This window comes from Dreissena polymorpha, chromosome 1, assembly GCF_020536995.1.
Source record: "Dreissena polymorpha isolate Duluth1 chromosome 1, UMN_Dpol_1.0, whole genome shotgun sequence".
Classification (NCBI taxonomy): domain Eukaryota; kingdom Metazoa; phylum Mollusca; class Bivalvia; order Myida; family Dreissenidae; genus Dreissena; species Dreissena polymorpha.
The window spans coordinates 155,905,177-155,924,766 of NC_068355.1; the positions used below are offsets into that span (position 1 = coordinate 155,905,177).

General features: G+C 34.9%; 1 protein-coding gene across 24 annotated transcripts in view; it reads left to right on the forward strand.

Annotated features, from left to right (window-relative positions):
- Positions 1–19,590, forward strand: part of LOC127856983 (nuclear protein MDM1-like) — a 233,583-nt gene that overhangs the window by 197,700 nt on the left and 16,293 nt on the right. For 12 of the 24 annotated variants that reach the window (XM_052393266.1, XM_052393217.1, XM_052393259.1 and 9 more), the window contains 9 exons: positions 178–249; positions 2,418–2,489; positions 5,427–5,641; positions 6,337–6,570; positions 6,839–6,964; positions 7,067–7,195; positions 9,293–9,310; positions 10,597–10,746; positions 11,545–11,569. In XM_052393266.1, coding sequence (XP_052249226.1) covers positions 178–249; positions 2,418–2,489; positions 5,427–5,641; positions 6,337–6,570; positions 6,839–6,964; positions 7,067–7,195; positions 9,293–9,310; positions 10,597–10,746; positions 11,545–11,569 — 1,041 coding nt within the window. Of the gene's footprint in view, positions 1–177; positions 250–2,417; positions 2,490–2,514; positions 2,534–5,426; positions 5,642–6,336; positions 6,571–6,838; positions 6,965–7,066; positions 7,196–9,292; positions 9,311–10,596; positions 10,747–11,544; positions 11,570–19,590 lie in introns of those variants that run through there. The other 12 variants (XM_052393339.1, XM_052393347.1, XM_052393362.1 and 9 more) reach the window with 5 other exon arrangements.

The following is a 19,590-nucleotide window of genomic DNA, read 5'->3' on the forward strand; positions in this document are numbered from 1 at the left end:
TAAATCAGTTTGTATTTTGTAAGTGTTGAATATGTTTAAACCTTAATATTCCTTCTTATTCCCATAGATTTTTAAATTTGAGCAAATTTGTAAATTTCATTCATGCATTAAGTCTGTTTTCCCTGAATGAGTCTCATATAACAGTAATCTGATGAGATCATTGTGTGCCTTTTACAGCTCCCTCCGAGCCTATAATGCAAGCTAAGAAGAGGAATCATACTGATTTCACTAAGACCGAGCTTTTTAAACGTAAGCTGCATGCGCTTGTGAATAGTGTATTGTAACCACATGTAGACAATTTAGTGGTTTTGAACATTAAATATTTTAGACTTGTGTGGACCTTTTTTGCGTTGTGTAATTACTCTAGTGGTGTAAGGATTTTTAATGTTGTAATTCAATTTTTTTTAGCTCATCTATTTTTTGAAAAAAAAAATGAGCTATTGTCATCACCTTGGCGTCGGCGTCTGGTTAAGTTTTGCGTTTAGGTCCACTTTTCTCAGAAAGTATCAATGCTATTGCATTCAAACTTGGTACATTTACTACCTATCATGAGGGGACTGGGCAGGCAAAGTTAGATAACTCTGGTGTGCATTTTGACAGAATTATGTGCCCTTTTTATACTTATAAAATTGAAAATTTTGGTTAAGTTTTGTGTTTAGGTCCATTTTATTCCTTAAGTATCAAAGCTAATGCTTTCATACTTGCAACACTTACTAACTATCATAAGGGGACTGTGCAGGCAAAGTAATGTAACTCTGACTGGCATTTTGACAGAATTATTTGCCCTTTTTATACTTAGAAAATTGAAAATTTGGTTAAGTTTTGTGTTTAGGTCCACTTTACTCCTACAGTATCAAAGCTATTGCTTTCATACTTGCAACACTTATTAACTATCATAAGGGGACTTTGCAGGCAAAGTTATGTAACTCTGACTGGCATTTGGACGGAATTATGCTTTATACTTAGAAAATAGAAAATTTGGTTAAGTTTTGTGTTTTGGTCCACTTTACCCCTAAAATATCATAGATATTGCTTTCATACTTGGAACACTCGCAAACTATCATAAGGGTACAGTAAAACGACAAGTTGCATAACTCTGGTTGTCATTTTTACGGAATTATGGCCCTTTTTTGACTTAGTAACTTTGAATATATGGTTAAATTTTGTGTTTCGATCCACTTTACTTCTAAAGTATCAAGGCTATTGCATTCAAACTTCAAATACTTTCATGCTATCATGAGGTTACTGTACCTGGCAAGTTGAATTTTACCTTGACCTTTGAATGACCTTGACTCTCAAGGTCAAATTATTAAATTTTGCTAAAATTGCCATAACTTCTTTATTTATGATTAGATTTGATTGATACTTTGACAAAACTACTCTTACCTGACATACCACAATAGACTCCACCCAAACCATCCCCCGTGCCCTCCCCCCCCGAATCCCCCCCTATTTTTTTTTTTAAGATCATCTCACAAATGACCACCACACCCTCACACTATACCCCCCCCCCCACCCCACCACCCCCAATATTTTTTTTTAAACGGTTAAAAAACACAAATATTTATTTTGCTTATTTTATGTTTGAAATACCGTCCAACCATCGCACCCAAGAATTCCCCCCCCCCCAATCCCCCCCCTAATTTTTTTTTTTTTTTTTAAGATCATCTCACAAATGACCACCACACCCTCACACTATACCCCCCCACCCCCCCAATTTTTTTTGTTGAATCGGTTAAAAAACACAAATATTTATTTTTATTATTTTATGTTTGAAATACTGTCCAACCATCGCACAGAAGAATCCCCCCCCACCCCCCCCCCCCACCCCGGAATTTTTTTTTTGGGCATTTCTGGAAGATAATGTAATAAATGTCCACACCCCCACACTATACACCCCTCTTCACTCCACCCCTCCCTCCTTTGTGATTGAAAATGAGAGTCCCTTCACCTTTAAAAAGAAAATAGATGAGCTGTCTGCACCCGCAAGGCGGTGCTCTTGTTTCCTTTTTGTATGCACCAAATGTTTTTGGTTATGTGGTTGCAGTGTTTTTGTTTAAATAAGTATTTTATTTTGGATTTGATTTCGTTTTTAGTGCACTATACAAAGACCCTGAACATTGTGTCATTTTTAACATTATTAAACTGCAACATATATATACAAATAGTATATTTGACATTTTAAGAACATTCTCTTAGTAAGAAGTTTAAAATCAGTACAATATAATGTTATAGTTAATTAGGTATCAAGGACTTCAGAAAAGCTCAACTTAAGCAATCATTGACAAAAATATGCCAATTTGATTTAAGAAAGTTTCTATCATTACTCAATGTTTAGGGCTTTAAATAAATAGATGTTTTGGATACACCATTTAGTACCAAAGTTTCAATGTCAGAATGTGTGGTTTCACTTTCAGCTTCCAATATCTCTATGGATACTGTGAACCTGCAAAGTAAAAAACGTGTCGAGACTCCAGGAGAAAACAAACGTGAGGGATTTTAATACCCAACCTAGACACCTAGCTATTAGCCTGTACGGATATGTTAGTTTTAGGGAACAATACGCACGAAAAGCAGAGTGCTGCAACACAATCTGGACTGATGAACTTAAAAAGTGTAAAAATCTTAATTTTTGCAAATATTCAAAGGCAAATTCAAGGCTTTTGTAAAAAAACAAATTACATGTGTTTCACAATCTTTGGATTTAGCAAAATTTAAGAAAATGAAACCAGCACAGTTTATCCTTCCAGCCTTCCCCTTTGAAGCAGCACCCTGTATCGTTTATGATCTTTAATCTTTTTCTTTTACTTGGACCTTAAGAAGATTCCAGCTTTTTTGTACATGTGTAGCATCATGCCTATTCCTCTGCATATGCTTCTGTATATTTAGTTTGTTTGCACTTTCTAAATAAATCACGCATACAACTAGTAACCATGAATACCTACATTCTTAAACTAATGTATGTTTTAAATATATGTTTAAAAAAATCATAGTGAATAAATGCTAAGCAAGAGTTTTCACTTAGATATGAAATGTTGTGATAGAGATTGTGAAATGTCATTTCTCATACCCAGGGCACTGCACATTGCGGTGCTGTAACTTGCTTTTATTGTATTTTGTTTAAGATTTTTAAACTTGTCCCCGGGTCTTCTGATCTGGAAATAAGTTACTTATATTGTTTTAACATTTAAGGGATGTACCACTACCAGCATTACCTGATAATTATAGGAATCTTAATATCTAGCTTTTACATGTTGTATTTTGATCTTTGATGGCCTTGGATTTAAGTTTTGCACTAAATATTTAGAAATGTTGACAGTTGTAACACGTTTTTTTTTCTTAATTATTCTGTATGATTTACCAAACTTTTATGTTTTATGATGCTCTAGTCAGCAATATTACTTTTAAGTCGCCCTCTGTGAAATCTGGGCTTATAGCATTTGCGTAAAATGTTGTACCTGATTAGAAAGTGGGGTTCACACTGGCTCATCAGGGGTGACTGGTTTTACCCTGACCAATTTTTTTAACAGTAGAGACTAACTTAAAACAAAAAAATAATTAAATCAGAAAGTGTCCTTCCTGATGAGGACGATACTTAAGGCACGTGCACTTCCAGTAAGCCTGTTTCTTTAGACTGCTGCTCATTTTATATTTTTGTTTGAACCTCGTTGGAAGATTTAGCGTTTGTAGGAAAATCAATTTAAAACTTGTAACCATTGCTTTTGCTGGATTACATAAATTGCTTTTTTATTGTCCCCTACCGGTTTCACAGGAGGGGACTTATGGTTTGCGCTCTGTGCGTCTGTCACACTTTTCTGGATCCTGCAATAACTTAAAAAGTTCTTCATATTTTTTCATAAAACTTGAAACATGGATATATGGCAATATGGACATTATGCACGTCATTTCATTTTGTTCCTACATAAAAAATTCTGGTTGCTATGGCAACAAATAAAAAAAAAATTCTGACAAAGGTGGAACCGATAGGGGACATATAATGCTTGGCAATAGTCTTGTATTTCTTACTAACATATTATGCATTTAAAATTTAAGGTTCACTTGTATACTAATAGTATGTACAATTTACAATAAAATTATTTCTATGGTTTCAAATTTGATCATTCATACTTAAAACATTTAGTAAAAGAGATCCACATCTTAAGTTTAATTGTATAATATTTCAATTATAGTTTGCTATCAAGTGTCAATCCATTTGTATTGGTATTAATTTTGATAATTATTGTGCCTTCACTTATCTCTTGCATTATAATTTCAATACTTAACATACTCACTTACAATGCTTACAATGGCTAATATATGTAACTTGTTATTTTAAATGGGTCTCCATAGAGGAATTTTCTTGTCCTGGACTGAATTCAAAATAGAAAGTACTATTTACCCTCACAGTATTGCCTCACAGTTTTATTAATGTTTATTCTCTTTTGTATGTATGTGTTTGTACTGTCAAGTGCATTAGTGTTGTGTCTCGCTGTTTGGCTTTCTTTTTCTTGCCATATATACAGAGTTTGGTTGTATAGTAACAGTTTTCTTGCCTGCTGGTGCAACAGTTACTGACGTTTTTCTTTGTAGCACTGTATATTTGCTTGTGTATGAGTTGAAGAAAAATAATATGCTTTCAATTCATGGATTCATCACTACATAACCTGTGAAATAAATTGACCAGCCATGTTTGGATTAAATGGACTTAGTATGGAATTGTTAAGATATTAAAACTCTTTCAACTCTTAAGTTAACAATAAACCAATGATGTCAACTCTTAAGTTAACAACAAACAAATGAGATTGTCACTTGTTAAGTGATCAAGCTCTGATCTTCCTTGTATTTGGATATATGGGGATTCTACAGGTATTCCAATGTTAAGTAATAGTATGTATATCAGATTTTTACACACATTCTTTTAATTCATAATGTAATAAATGTAAGTTTTTGGACAAGTTTTTTTGAAACCCTCTTTTTGAGCTAAAATTATTATTTTTGCTTTTATAAGTGACTCTAAATTTTCGGACATTTTTTATTGGAATTCTGCACTTATGCATTTATCACAGGATAATCTGGCTATGTGTAACTTATGTGTTTTCACAACTGGATGACAGCCATAAAATCTGGCTTACAAATGCAATAAGCCAATAGACTTAAACATTTTGGCTATTTGGGTAAATTGGCATGTATACCATTTATAGACAAAAACTACACCCTATAGCTTAAAAACTAAGCATTTGAAATGATCTTGTACACAGTGTACCAAATGCTATCCATCAGGAATGCATAATAATAAACTATTATGATTTTCACGAGTTACTTGCTGCTATCAGATTTTTGTATTTGAATATATCACCCCTCTAAGACTAATATTTAAACAATGGCTATTATCCCATGTATTAAGGGTATACTTCATATATTTTCAGCCATTCAGTCTGAACCACCACTTCAGAGCAAACGCAGGACTCCTGGCATTCAGACAAGCATGATGAATGGTTTCCATGATGACCATGGCCATGCAGCAGATGACTTCATGTTGCTAGGTAACCAGGACAAGTTCTCGCAGAATGTAAAGTACAAAGTGAAGCCGTCCACCTATAGCAGAGATATCTCCCCACCTAAGCAGATGAAACTTCAACTGGTAAGAAATGCATTTTATATTGAGAACATCAGTTAAGACTCTTTTATTGAAATGAGTTAAACTTACTGACATTGATAATTTAGAAAATTGCCTTGATAATTTAGAAAATTGCCCTTGAAAATTGACGAAAAGAGCATGTCTTTATTTCCCGTTCTCCCTATAGTAATCTGAATCATATACAATGGGTCTCATAATATCGGCCCTTCTGATTGGTTGCTAAAATTTGTTACTATGCGCAGGTGCTTGTTCTTAAAATAGTATCTTAACGGAAAAACAAAACTCTTGCTCATGTTGTTCTTAAAATATGTTTACATTTTATTAAAAAAATAAACTGCTTTAAAAACATTTGATAAAGCTACTATTAATCCATAAACAAACTAATTGTGTGTTACGTACTTTAAAAAACATAGCATCAGCCTGGAATAAACATGACCTACTTTCCAATGAACACTGGCAATCATGAAAATGATCGTCTTAATAGTCATGGATAACCATCAAATAAATTACAACAAAAATTGAACAAAAACATTAACTTTCCAGCACTTCTTAAGGGGTTTTCGTTAAAGGCACTATACTATGAGGAGGGCCGATACTATGAGAATCAGGGATAATGGTCAAATGTTCGTACAAAAACTATTCCCCAAATGAGTTCTATTTAAAGAGGGATATTTCTTCTCTTATTTAACCTACTTAAGAAGGAGAACAGGGACCCCAGCCCCTCTAGAGCTCCTGTTGTTAACACCAGCCAGTTCCGTCAACCTTCCACCCCACTGGCTCCACAGAGACCTAAGGTGCAAACAGAGCAGAAACAGGAACCAGCCAAGTCAAGTGTGCCACAGGAACCCAAAGTGTCAAAGGAACCCAAAGTGACAATCAGTCCTAAGAGAGTTGAACAAGAAGTGAGGCAAAGCAGAATTAAAGATGATGAGGTAAAATATTAATGTTTTCCCCAATTTTCTGCATAAGTAATGGAAATGATTATTTAAAAAATCAGATTAATATTTAAAAAGGAAAATGCAAATTACAAACTGTTCACATATTTGGTGTTTATGATCTAAATAAAATATATAATAATTTTATCTTACTCAAAAGCTGTTCATGGAAATTACAAAAACCATAAAAACACAATGCTAAAAAAATCGGTTACATGTAGCTTTTCGGTTTGGCATAGTTTAAAACTTTATATTTATGCTTCAGGCTAAAAATTTAAACCAAGCTGGACCGGTGAAGGAATCTCAGAAAGACAAGCGTATTGAACACATGAACGAGTTTGCACAGACCAACATGGAGAAGGGTGTGGCTGACTCTGCATTAGAAGCACCTGTAGGTTCAGAAATTATAGTTTTCATTGATAAATTTAATAAATATATTAAATATATGACTCATATATGAGATCAGACTTATGTTAACTGACTATATTTGCAGTCTGACTATGCCCTGAGATACAAGACAGGTATCTCTGCCCCGCGGCCCACCAAGAAGATATCAGAGTATCAGAAGCAGTTCCAATGGAGGTCTGGCCCTCCCGCCTCCCCACTTCTCAAGGCTGAACAGGTGCGTTACCATGGTGACTGGTTATATCATTTGAGCTGCCTTCTTCAAAAACAGGGCTTTTTGCATGTGTGCTAAGTGTTATACCAGCATGACCTGTGCAATCATGGACGACACTTTACGCCTAGACTGGATTTTCTTTAGGAAGAGACTTCCTTTGAACAAAACATATACTATAAAAACAGAAAGTGTTGTCTCTTATAAGCATGTGTTTACTGTGCAGGCTAATGTGGGATGACAAATATGCAAATGCAATAAGCCCATTTACCAAGAACAAGGCTCATATAATTTGTGTTGTGTGATTTGTGATTGATCTGTATGTGTGATTTGTGATTGATCTGTATGTGTGATTTGTGATTGTTGTTTGTGTGATTTGTGATTGATCTATATGTGTGATTTGTTATTGATATGTTTGTGTGATTTGTGATTGATTGCCTTGTGTGTAGTCTGGTATTCATCGAAATGTGTTGTACTTATTTATCACACAGTATTACCCTTGATTTATAGCCTTGAAATATGGTAGTCAACAATAGATCATAATGGGATACATGACAAATTACAGCATGTGATTAAATATAATGAGTGCTATACAAAGAATTGTGTGATGGGTTGCAATTTATCTCATATCATTTGTAATGTAACTTAATGGAAAAAATATTTGTTGTAGAGATTAATTGCAAATTAGTAGACATAAGAGGTGATGCATAATTAATTGTATTACAAAGATATGTGAATAATCACAGCCTGTAATTCATGGTACCATGCAATAGACAATATGTGTCATCATCAGTGATTTATCCTTGTTATCTGGGATTTATTTTGTGATATATCATAATCTTGTTTTCCTTGAGTTTTTGTGATCACTTATGTTTTTAGTGCGGTTTTTATACACAAGCTTCCTTCTAACATGCGTGTCATTCTGTTGCAAAGTTTGAATTTCTTGTTTATATATTTTTATGCCCCCCTTCGAAGAAAAGGGGGCATATATTGATCGGACTGTCTGTCCGTCTCTCCGTCTTTCCGTCACACTTTACGTTTAGGTTTCGAAAAATGCTCATAACTTCTATGTCCCTTGAGATATAACCTTCATATTTGGTATGCATGTGTATATGGACAAGGCCTTTCCATACGCACAAAAATGTTAACCCCTGTGGCCTTGAACTTAGGGTCCGCATTGAGGTTTCGAAATCTGCGTTAAGGTTTCGAAAAAATGCTCATGACTTTTATGTCCCTTGAGATATAACCTTCATATTTGGTATGCATGTGTATATGGACAAGGCCTTTCCATGCTCACACAATTTTTTACCCCTGTGACCTAGACCTTGAACTTAGGGTCCGCGTTTAGGTTTCGAAATCTGCGTTTAGGTTTCGAAAAATGCTCATAACTTCTCTATGTCCCATGAGATATAACCTTCGTATTTGGTATGCATGTGTAATATATGGACAAGGCCTTTCCATACGCACAAAAACTTTTACCCCTGTGACCTTGACCTTGAAGTTAGGGTCTGCGTTTAGGTTTCAAAATGTGCGTTTAGGTTTTGAAAAATGCTCATAACCTCTATGTCCCTTGAGATATAACCTTCATATTTGGTATGCATGTGTATATGGACAAGGCCTTTCCATACGCACACAAATTTTGACCCCTGTGACCTTGAACTTAGGGTCCGCGTTTAGGTTTCGAAATCTGCGTTTAGGTTTAGAAAAAAGATCATAACTTCTATCAAGCATTTATAGGGGGCATAAGTCATCCTCTGGTGACAGCTCTTGGTATTGTGCATTTTTGCTTCAAGTGAAGCAATTATTGGTATGGAAATAGTTTTCATCCAGTGTTCTCATTTTAATATTGCTTGATACTTGCTATTTCTCATTTTAATATTATTTCAGAAATGTTAGTTTTCATTGATGAATGTGTGAAAATAATCATGCTGTGACATATGAGCCGTGCTCTGTGAAACGGGGGTTTAATGCATGTGCGTAAAGTGTTGTCCCTGCACAAGCTAATCTGGGACAACACTTTAAGCACATGCATTTCATCCCTTTTCACAGAGCACAGCCCATATTATTAATAATTGTGTGTATTTAATAATTGCTTCATCACAGGATATGGGCCCTAAACAGGTAAAATATTGAATATATACCATAGTTCAAATTGTTTTAACTTTTATCTCTTGTAGTTGTTTATGTTTACTTATTTTAGAGGAAGTAATCAACAACGTAACATCTCAAATCTGTGAAAAAAAAATATTTATGAGAGTTTATTTATAAATTTTAACTGCAATAACTTCACTGTGATTGTACAAATAACAGAAATTAGAAAAAATGTGTGTTTGACTGGAAAATGAGATATCAATTGAATTTTAATTATTTTAATTAATACGAAATGTCAATGAATGATTCACATTATATTGCAACCTTACAGCTCCATTATTTTTTTTCTTGGACCCCAATCACATTGTCAATCACAATACAATGTGCACCATGTCAGGTCAGAAAAAATATGTACCTCTCCATGTATCCTATTGTAATGTTTAAAAAACAATAACAACTTCGCAATAATATGATTTTCAAAAGACATGTGGCATTTGGCACTTTTTGCATTACTCTGGTCTTATGTTGATTGCTTCCTACAACTTGCATTATAATAACCTTTATAGCTGCAAGGACTTATTTTAACCGAATAACTTTCCTTGTTTGTGACTATTTGTGGTTATCAGAAATAAATAGAAGTTTTGTTAAATGTTATAAAATAACAACCAACCTGTTGAATAACTTTAATAGTTTCTGTTTTGTTTAATAAATAAGTTGTAAGTTTTCTTATAAGCTAGGGGTTGTTGTTTTATATAATTGCATTTTAATCAGTGCTTGTAGAGGAATAGTGGGCTAGTCCATGTATAGTAGATGGCTTATTGTAAACAAAATCATACATGTACTTTTTGTCAATCACTTTTCATCTTCATGTTAACAGGGACTGATTACAAATTTCAATCAAATTCTCATTAGTTATATGAAATATATGAAGTGTATAGATATAAATCATTATGAAGGTTATTCTTGGTTTCAATTGGTAGAAGTTTTCAGACTGTTCATCAATTCAGTAAAAGCCTTGTTTATCATAGATCTTTGCCTAAATACCATAACAAGTTCATTACTTATATTGTCTTGCAAGTAAATCTAAAAATTGCATTTAATGTTTTTTCAAAAATTGTTAAAAGATTATTTAAGTATTTCTTCCTTAAACTTCAGGTATCAGTTTATGAATTTATCGGTTTATGAATGAACGTTTTATACAATGTATCATGATTATAAACCAAAAATCATGTTAACCTTCTTTCTCTAGCAATAAATTAAAGTAAAAATCCTGGAACTCACTGTGATTTGTTTGCTTTTTTGGTTTTGTTTATCAGGTTGTGTACAACAACAACCCACAGCTGTCACCACCAAAGAAATCAGTGGTTCCCAAGGAAACTGAGTACCAGAAGCAGTTTCGCGCATTCAAGCTGGTACCTGTGCCAAAAGAAGAACCTGCAGAAATGCCACCAAGAAAAATTGGCAAGGTGAGATTTTCAAAGCTCCTGTTACTATTTGCTTCATTAGTCTTACGTATTGAAGGTCGTTCTGGTAAAACTTTGCTTAATGCATGTGCTCAAAGAAATGTTCCAGATTTGCCTGTGCAGTTTGCATTAGGGACGACACTTTCTGCTTTTATTAAAATTTTTGTTAAAAGGAAGTCTTTTCTAAACAAAAATACAATTTTTGGCTGAAAGTATAGTCCATTATTAGCAGTTTAATCTGGGACAACACTTTACACACTTCAAACACATGCACAAAAATTGGCTCCAAATTCTAAATTTGAGGTCAATAAAACATGGTGGGTATAAAGGCTACCCAGCCTTAGCAGGTCTGTGGTATTATCCCCTTTCGTGTTCTTCACTTAAGACACCTTGAACTGGTGCTACCCAGGAAATGGATTTCGGAGTTTTCAATAAATGTATAATTTTATGAACTGTTTCAAGTACTGGTAGTTTATTTAACTGTTTCAAGTTGGTTTGAGAAGTTTACCAGATTCGATTTTCTTGCTCCAGGAAGTACCATGTCAAATACAGAAAATACAAAGGAAATTGCTTATTGTTTCGTTTACTTACATACTTACATGTTTTAAAACTTAATACGTTTTTATAATTTATAAGTAATATGTCTGGAACAAAAATGATTTATTTTAAATTTTTAAATTTGTAAACAAGATTTTCTACTATATAATTTTTATTTATATATGCATGTAAATAAAAAAAACACAATGAAACGGCTTTACTGCTTGTTTACCGGTAATAAATTTATGTTATTTTTTTTTTTAGCTGATGAAGAGTAAGAGCATGGAAGGTATGTTAAGAATACAAGTCCAGGGCTCAACATTCACCATAAAACCAACTTGCTCTGCTGGGCAAATACTTGCCCTGCACGTAAAGCTACTTGCCCAGACATGAAATATAACATTAACTGTAAACCCCATATTTTTTTAATAAAGATCAAAATGATACACCACACAACCTTTTTTATTTTTGCACTTTTAACAAAAAGATCACAGCAATTAAAGTCTAATTAAAGTCTAAATTAAATGCTTTTCTTTGTTCTTTTTTGCCCTTGCCTGGGCGGACAACTAAATTAAAAAATAACTTACCCGGACCCAACTTTTATTTGCCAGGGGCCCTGGAGTTGTGCTTTGGGAAAATGGGGCGAGAAACATGTGAGAAAAATATCATCAGATTAACCTGTGTAGTCTGCACATACTAATTTGGGATAATACTGTCCGCTTTTTTATACCCCCACAAACGAAGTTTAGGGGGGTATATAGGAGTGAGCTTGTCTGTCGGTCTGCCTGTCTGTCTGTCGGTCCATATTAAGTGTCCGCTCTGTAATTCAAGTACTTTTCATCCGAGCTTCACCAAACTTGGTCAGAAGTTGTATCTAGGTGATGTCTGGGCCAAGTTCGAACATGGGTCATGGCAGGTCCAAAAAAAACTAGGTCACGGGGCCATTTAGTGCGTTTTAAACATTGAGCATGCTGTCCGCTCTCTAATTCAAGTAGGTTTCATCCATTCTTCATCAACTTGGTTGGAAGTTGTATGTAGATGATCTCTACGCCAAGTTTGAACATGGGCCATGCTGGGCCAAAAACTAGGTCACTAAGTGCGTTTTTTAACATTCAGCATGGTCGCCGCTCTCTAATTCAAGTAGTTTTAATCTGATCTTCACCAAACTAAGCAGGGCTTAACACTAAGGCACGTCCGAACGACATTCACTGCCTGTACCTTGGTCCGGGCTAGCCAATGTCCCAGGAACATGCCCGACCCGTCGTGTGTATTTTGGGCGGGATAATGTGTTCTATATCAATAAACTGCGTTTTAAATAATCTTTTCAAAGATGCAGAAATCTTAATACAGTATGATCAGATGACAATTAAATCCCAGAGTGAAGTTGGAGACAACAAACGGATCGTATCTCGAAATATATTTGGAATCTCCTGATTGCAATCAAAAAGAGGCCGACAATTCAGAAAATCCCCGGCGGTTTTCCTGGTAAAACACGTCAGAACCTATTTTTAAACAGAATTCCGCTAGATACGGTTTTTTATTTGTTTTCCTTCAAGTGACATGTTTTCTCAATAAAAATACGTTTAAAACTAAAAGCCGGGATCGCCCAGGATCGTCTGGGATCAATGAAGGTATAAAACTCAACATTAACACAAAGTTATTCTAAAATTATTAGTTATTAACCAATTTTAAATAATTTTAATTTGTTTGATCGAATAGATATGTTTTGACAATCTTTTTTTACGCAATTCAATTAGCAAAACTAATATTAATGGTTGATCCCGGCTTTTAGTAGAGAGTTAACCCTGTACAATTGTTACGACTACCGTAACACGTTATTTTGCGACACCTAAGATTCTCTTAACATTTGTCATCTGCAGACGGCAACCGCGGCAATCTATGTAAAAAAGGTTTTAACATTCATTTCGTTGTTAAAGTTTGGCTTTACGGGTGGGGATAGGGGTTCCTCGGATCAGAAAAGAAAAGGGAGGAAGGAGGAAAGTAAAAGAAAGTATGAGGGAAAAAAAGCAAGGAAATTTCTCTGGAAATGGCGTGAAGATTACAAATAGATGTCTTTAAAGTAGATGAATATTGAATTTATTAGCATTAGTAAGGCAAGCTTATAAGAATGATTGAATCATAATTGCTCATCTCCACGCACAAGAAAATACAAGTAGAATGATAAATATAAAGGTTTTGATAATATTTGGATCATGGCACATGAAAGATTGGTCAGGGCAAGTAGGTTCTGCAAGTTACTAGCCCGAATGGGCTAGTTGAAAAAAAAGTTAGTGTTAAGCCCTGCTTGGTCAGAAGTTTTATTTAGGTGATCTTCAGGCCATGTTCGAACATGGGCCATGCCAGATTAAAAACTAGGTCACGGGGTCACTTAATACGTTTATGCACATTCAGCATGGTGTCCGCTCTCTAATTTAAGTAGTTTTCATCCAATCTTAACCACGCTTGGTCAGAAGTTGTATCTAGATGAAGTGTTGGCCAAGTTAACAAATGGGCCATGCCGGATCAAAAACTAGGTCACGCACGGGGTCACTTAGTGCGTTTTTGAGCATGGTGTCCGCTGTTTTTTGTGAAGACAACATGCACAATATTCTGTGTCAATGTGGCATGTGGGGGTATTCGTCACGTCTGTGACAAAGCTCTAGTTAGAATTGTTTGTTTAAAGGAAGTCTCTACTAAAAGAAAAGTCTAGGCAGAAAATGTCTTCCCATTGTAGCCTGTGGTTCACGTGCATTAAGCCTGGTCCCTCCAGAGATTGGCTAATATGTATTGCCTAGATCGTAGCTCATGCAAATTTTTTGAATATTTCACATGGTTTACTTTTTGAGTAAAAATATACATTTGTTTTCTAATTAACAAATCTAAGAATGTGTAGGTAAAAACAATATACACGAAACCATATTTTACTATTAAAGAGTATTAACATGTGTCTTTTAACACTTTTAAACTTTTATTGAGCAAAACTCATTTTGATGTCACATGTTCTGAGAGCATTTTGGGCATATACTTTTACAGTAAAAAGTCTAAACGAACACCCCATCATTACGACCAACTCGCCATGACGAATACCAATTTTCAGCATTGAATTTTTCCTTCGATATTTAAATCAGAACCAATCAACAAAAATGCTCGGCCTTTCCACCAGTGAAACGACGAGTAACTTTCACACCTTACTTGATTGGAGGTTGTGGTTCAATAGGGCTTGTGTAAAAAGCCATTGTGACCCAATTAACGACAACAATGTCGGCATAGACAGCAAGTGTTTGATTTTCAGCCCTTGTTTTTCTTTTTAACCCTTTATTCTTGATTGATGATTAGTTAATATGATCTAGTCATTAATGGGTAAATTGGTTATTGTTTGGTACACACTTTATGGAATGAGTGCTATATTGACGTCATCATTTGATGACGTTCAATTGAACGAATGATAATGGCGACTAAAATTTGTTAAGCCGCGATTTGATAGTCTTGAAAACTGGCCCAACACGTTTGCTGAAATTTGACATGTTTATGGACAAGAATGCGATCTACACGATGGCATGTTCGTCATTTCTGAAAAAAAAATCTAGTTTTTGAGAAAATGATGAAAAAGTGGTGTTTTTTATTGCACACTCGCTATAAACACGTGGCTTGGCCGGAAGTACATGTAGCGTTTATAGCAACCCCAAGATTATTCACCCCCAGGAGACAATTCACGCGCTAGAAAATTAAAATTTGATTTTAAATAAAAATTTTCGTACCCAAAATATTTCGTACTCAAATTTTTTTCGTACCCATTTTTTTCGTACCCTATTTTTTTTCGTACCCAATTTTGTTTTTTTTGTACCCATTTTTTTCGTACCGGAATTATTTTTGTTCCCAAATTTGTTCATACCCCCAAAAAAATTTCGTACCCATTTTTTTCGTACCCTTTTTTTTGGTTCGTACCCAAATTTGTTCGTACCCAATTTTTTTTTTGTGCAAATTTTTTTTGTACCCATTTTTTTTCGTTCCCAAATTTTGTTCGTACCCAATTTTGTTCGTACCCCCAAAAAATTGTTCGTACCCAAATGTTTTTCATTCCAAAATTTGTTCGTACCCAAACAAAATTTTCGTACCCATTTCTTTAGTACCCAAATGTTTTTCGTACCCAAATTTGTTCGTACCAATTTTTTTTTTCGTACCCATTTTTTTCGAAGTCAAATGTTTTTCGTAACCAAATTTGTTCTAATCCAATTTGTTTGTACCCATTTTTTTCATACCCGAATGTTTTTCGTAACAAATTTTTTTCGGACGCATTTTTTTTTCGTACTAATTTTTTTCGTTCCCAAATTTTGTTTTTCATTCCCAAATGTTGTTTGAACCCAATTTTGTTCGTACCCAAAAAAAATTCGTACCCATTTTTTTCGTACCCAAATGTTTTTCGTACCCAAATTTGTTCGTACCCCAAAAAAATGTCGTGCCCATATTTTTCCTACCCAAATGTTTTTCGTACCCAAATGTTTTTGCACCATATTTTTTGTTTGTACCCAAAGTTTTTTCGTACCCATTTTTTCATACCCAGTATTTTGGTACCCAATTTTTTTTTCGTCCCCATTTATTTCGAACCCAAATGTTTTTTGTACCCAAATTTCTTCTCACCAAATTTTTTTTGTACCCATTTTTTTCGTACCAAATTTTGTTCATACCAAATTTTTTTTGTACCCATTTTTTGTTCATACCCAAATTTGTTTGTACCAAAATTTTGTTCGTACTCAATTTTTTTCGTACCTATATTTTTTAGAATCAAATTTCGTATTCGTACCCATTTTTTTCGTTCCCAAATAGTTTTTCGTGCCATTATTTTTTTGTACTCATTTTTGTTTTCGTACCCAAATTTGTTTTTTTTTGGTACCCACATATTTTTTCGTATCCAAATTTGTTTCGTACAATTTTGTTTTCGTACCCAAATTTTTGTTCGTACCCAAATTTTATTTTGTTCCCACATTTTTTAGCTCACCTGAGCGATAGCTCGAGGTGAGCTATTGTGATCACTCAGCGTCCGGCGTCCGTCCGTCCGTCTGTAAACAATTTGTAAACATCTTCTTCTACTAAACCATTGAGCCAATTTCAACTAAATTTCATGTGGAGCATCCCTAGGTCATGGGACAAAAGAATTGTTAAAAAAAATTTGATCACATAACCAAGATGGCCGCCATGACCATATATGGTAAAAACCTTAAAAAATCTTCTTGTCAGAAACCGCTCATCAGATTTTCAAAAAATTTCACAGGGATGACTTTTGAGGGCTCCCCTGAAAAAGTTGTTCAAAGAAATTTGATTCGTCAAAAAACATGGCCGCAGGAGCTCGTTGAACTTTGCATGTTTATTCGTTTTTGCCTATTTTGTGAAAACTTTCAAAAATCATCCACATTTTTTGTCCGATCCTTTCCAAATTTGCACAGTGTCTTTATATCAATGAGGATACGAACCCTACAAAAAATGAGCATTATTGGTCCATGAAGTACAGAATTACCTCCCCTTGAATTGAGAAAATGGTGTTTATGCAATAAAGTCCAAATTTTTCATCCAATTCTTTCCAAACTTGTAAGGATTTAGCATGGTTCAAACAAGGGAAACAACTACGGTTTATGCATGTTCTTTTTATTACAGATTTGCCTCCCTTTAATTCATTCAAAATCTCATTTTACAGCAGAGATTCCAAATCTGACCTGTAAATGAGCCCCATATTTACTGCTGGTGCTATGTTACCTTTTCCCATTTGATCATTCTTAAGTATTGGTCTTGTAATGCTGCTACTGCTACTGCTACTGCTACTGCTACTACTACTACTACTACTACTACTACTACTACTACTACTACTACTACTACTACTACTTCTACTACTACTACTACTACTACTACTTCTACTACTACACCACTACTACTACTACTACTACTTCTACTACTACTACTACTACTACTACTACTACTACTACTACTACTACTACTAGTACTACTACTACTAGTACTACTACCACCACCACCACCACCACGTCTACTACTACTACTTCTACTACTACTGCCATTACTACTACTACTTTTACCACTACTACTACTACTACTACTACTACTACTACCACTACTACTACTACTACTACTACTACTACTACTTCTACTACTACTTCTACTACTACTACTACTACTACTTTTACTACTACTACTACTTCTACTACTACTACTACTACTACTACTACTACAACTACTATTACTACTACTACTACTACTACTACTACTACTACACCACCACCACCACCACCACCACCACCATTCACAGTGACAAAAAACGTATTCACACAATGGCTGCTACTACAACTTATAGCCCATATAGGGGGGCATGCATGTTTTACAAACAGCCCTTGTTTCTATGGGATTTTAACCACAACTGTTCATGTTTATCTCCGACACATATTTTTAGGTCACCTGTCATGAAGTGACACGGTGAGCTTATGTGATCGTGTGATGTCCGGCGTCCGTTGTGCGTGCCTTCGTGTGTCCGTGCGTCCGTCCGTCAACAATTTGTTTGTGTAGACAGTAGAGGTCACAGTTTGCATCCAATCTTGATGAAATTTGGTCAAAATGTTTATCTTGATGAAATCCGGTTTGGGATTGTATTTGGGTCATCTGGGGTCAAAAACAAGGTCACTAGGTCAAATAATAGAACAACCTTCTGTAGACAATAGAGGTCACAGTTTTCATCCAATCTTTATGAAATTTGGTCAGAATGTTTATCTTGATGAAATCTGGGTTGGGATTCTATTTGGGTCATCTGGGGTCAAAAACTAGGTCACTAGGTCAAATAATAGAAAAACCTTGTGTAGACATTAGAGATCACAGTTTTCATCCAACCTTTATGAAATTTGGTCAGAATTCTTGATGAAATCTGGGTGGGATTGTATTTGGGTCATCTGGGGTAAAAATCTAGGTCAAATAAATAGAAAAACCTTGTGTTGACAATAGAGGTCACAGTTTTCATCCAATATTTATGAACTGTGGTCAGAATGTTTATCTTGATGAAATCTGGATTGGGATTGTATTGTAGAGTCAGGAACGAGGTCACTAGGTCAAATCATAGAAAAACATTGTGTAGACAATAGAGGTCATAGTTTTCATCTGATCTTAATGAGTCAGGTGAGCGATTCAGGGCCATCATGGCCCTCTTGTTTGGCATATTTTTTTTCGTACCCAAATTTTTTTTCAAACCGAAATATATTTCGTACAAGCATTTTTTAAACATTTTTTTTCGAACCCAATATTTTTTAATTCCCATTTTTTGGTACCCAGTTTTTTGGTACCCAAATTTTTTGTTCATACCATTTTTTTTTCGAAATAATCGGTTTGCAATTTGATTTGATCTCCCCACTCATTCCATCCCTCGAAACCCTTAAGGTGTAGCAACTCTAGTAAAGATTAAAGACAGCAAATGATTTATCAGTTAGGATTATTGACTAAGATGGTTTTGTTGGTGATTGACCTGTATGCCATAGTGTTGTTTAAAATGTATAAGCATAAATGGAAAGAGTTGTGTTTTAAAGAAAAGATAAACTCAATGCGAGAAACTGGAAATCTCCAGGGCAGTGGTCCGCTTTATTCTGCATTGGAAAGACGCAGGTGTTTTAATTTTTAGCTCACCTGATTGCTCAAGGGAGCTTTTAAGACCGGTCTTTGTCCGTCCGTCCGTCGTCCTTCCACATTTGTTCGCAAACACTAGAGGCCACATTTATTGTCCTATCTTCATGAAACTTGGTCAGAAGCTTTGTCCCAATGAAATCCCGGACGAGTTCGAAACTGGTTTGTGCCGGGTCAAAAACTAGGTCAAAAAAAAGAAAAAACGTAAACACTGTAGAAGTCACAATTCATGCCCAATCTTCATGTAACTTTGTTAAAATGTTTGTCTAAATGATATGTTGGTTGAGTTCAAAAGTGGTTCCGGTCCGTTGAAAAACATGGCCGCCAGTGGGTGGGGCAGTTTTCCTTATGAGGCTATAGAGAAAGCTTGTAAACACTCTAGAAGTCACAATTTTGCCCAATTTGGTCAGAAGATTGGTCTGTATGATTTCTTGGATGAGTTTGAAAATGGTTACTTTTGATTAAAAAACGTGGCTGCCAAGGGGCGGGTCATTTTTCCTTATATGGCTATATATGGCTATATGGCTATAGTAAAACCTTGTGAACACTCTAGTGGCCACATTTATTGTCCAATCTTCATGAAATTTGGTCAGAAGATTGGTCTCAATGATATCTTGGATGAGTTCGAAAATGGTTATGTTTGCT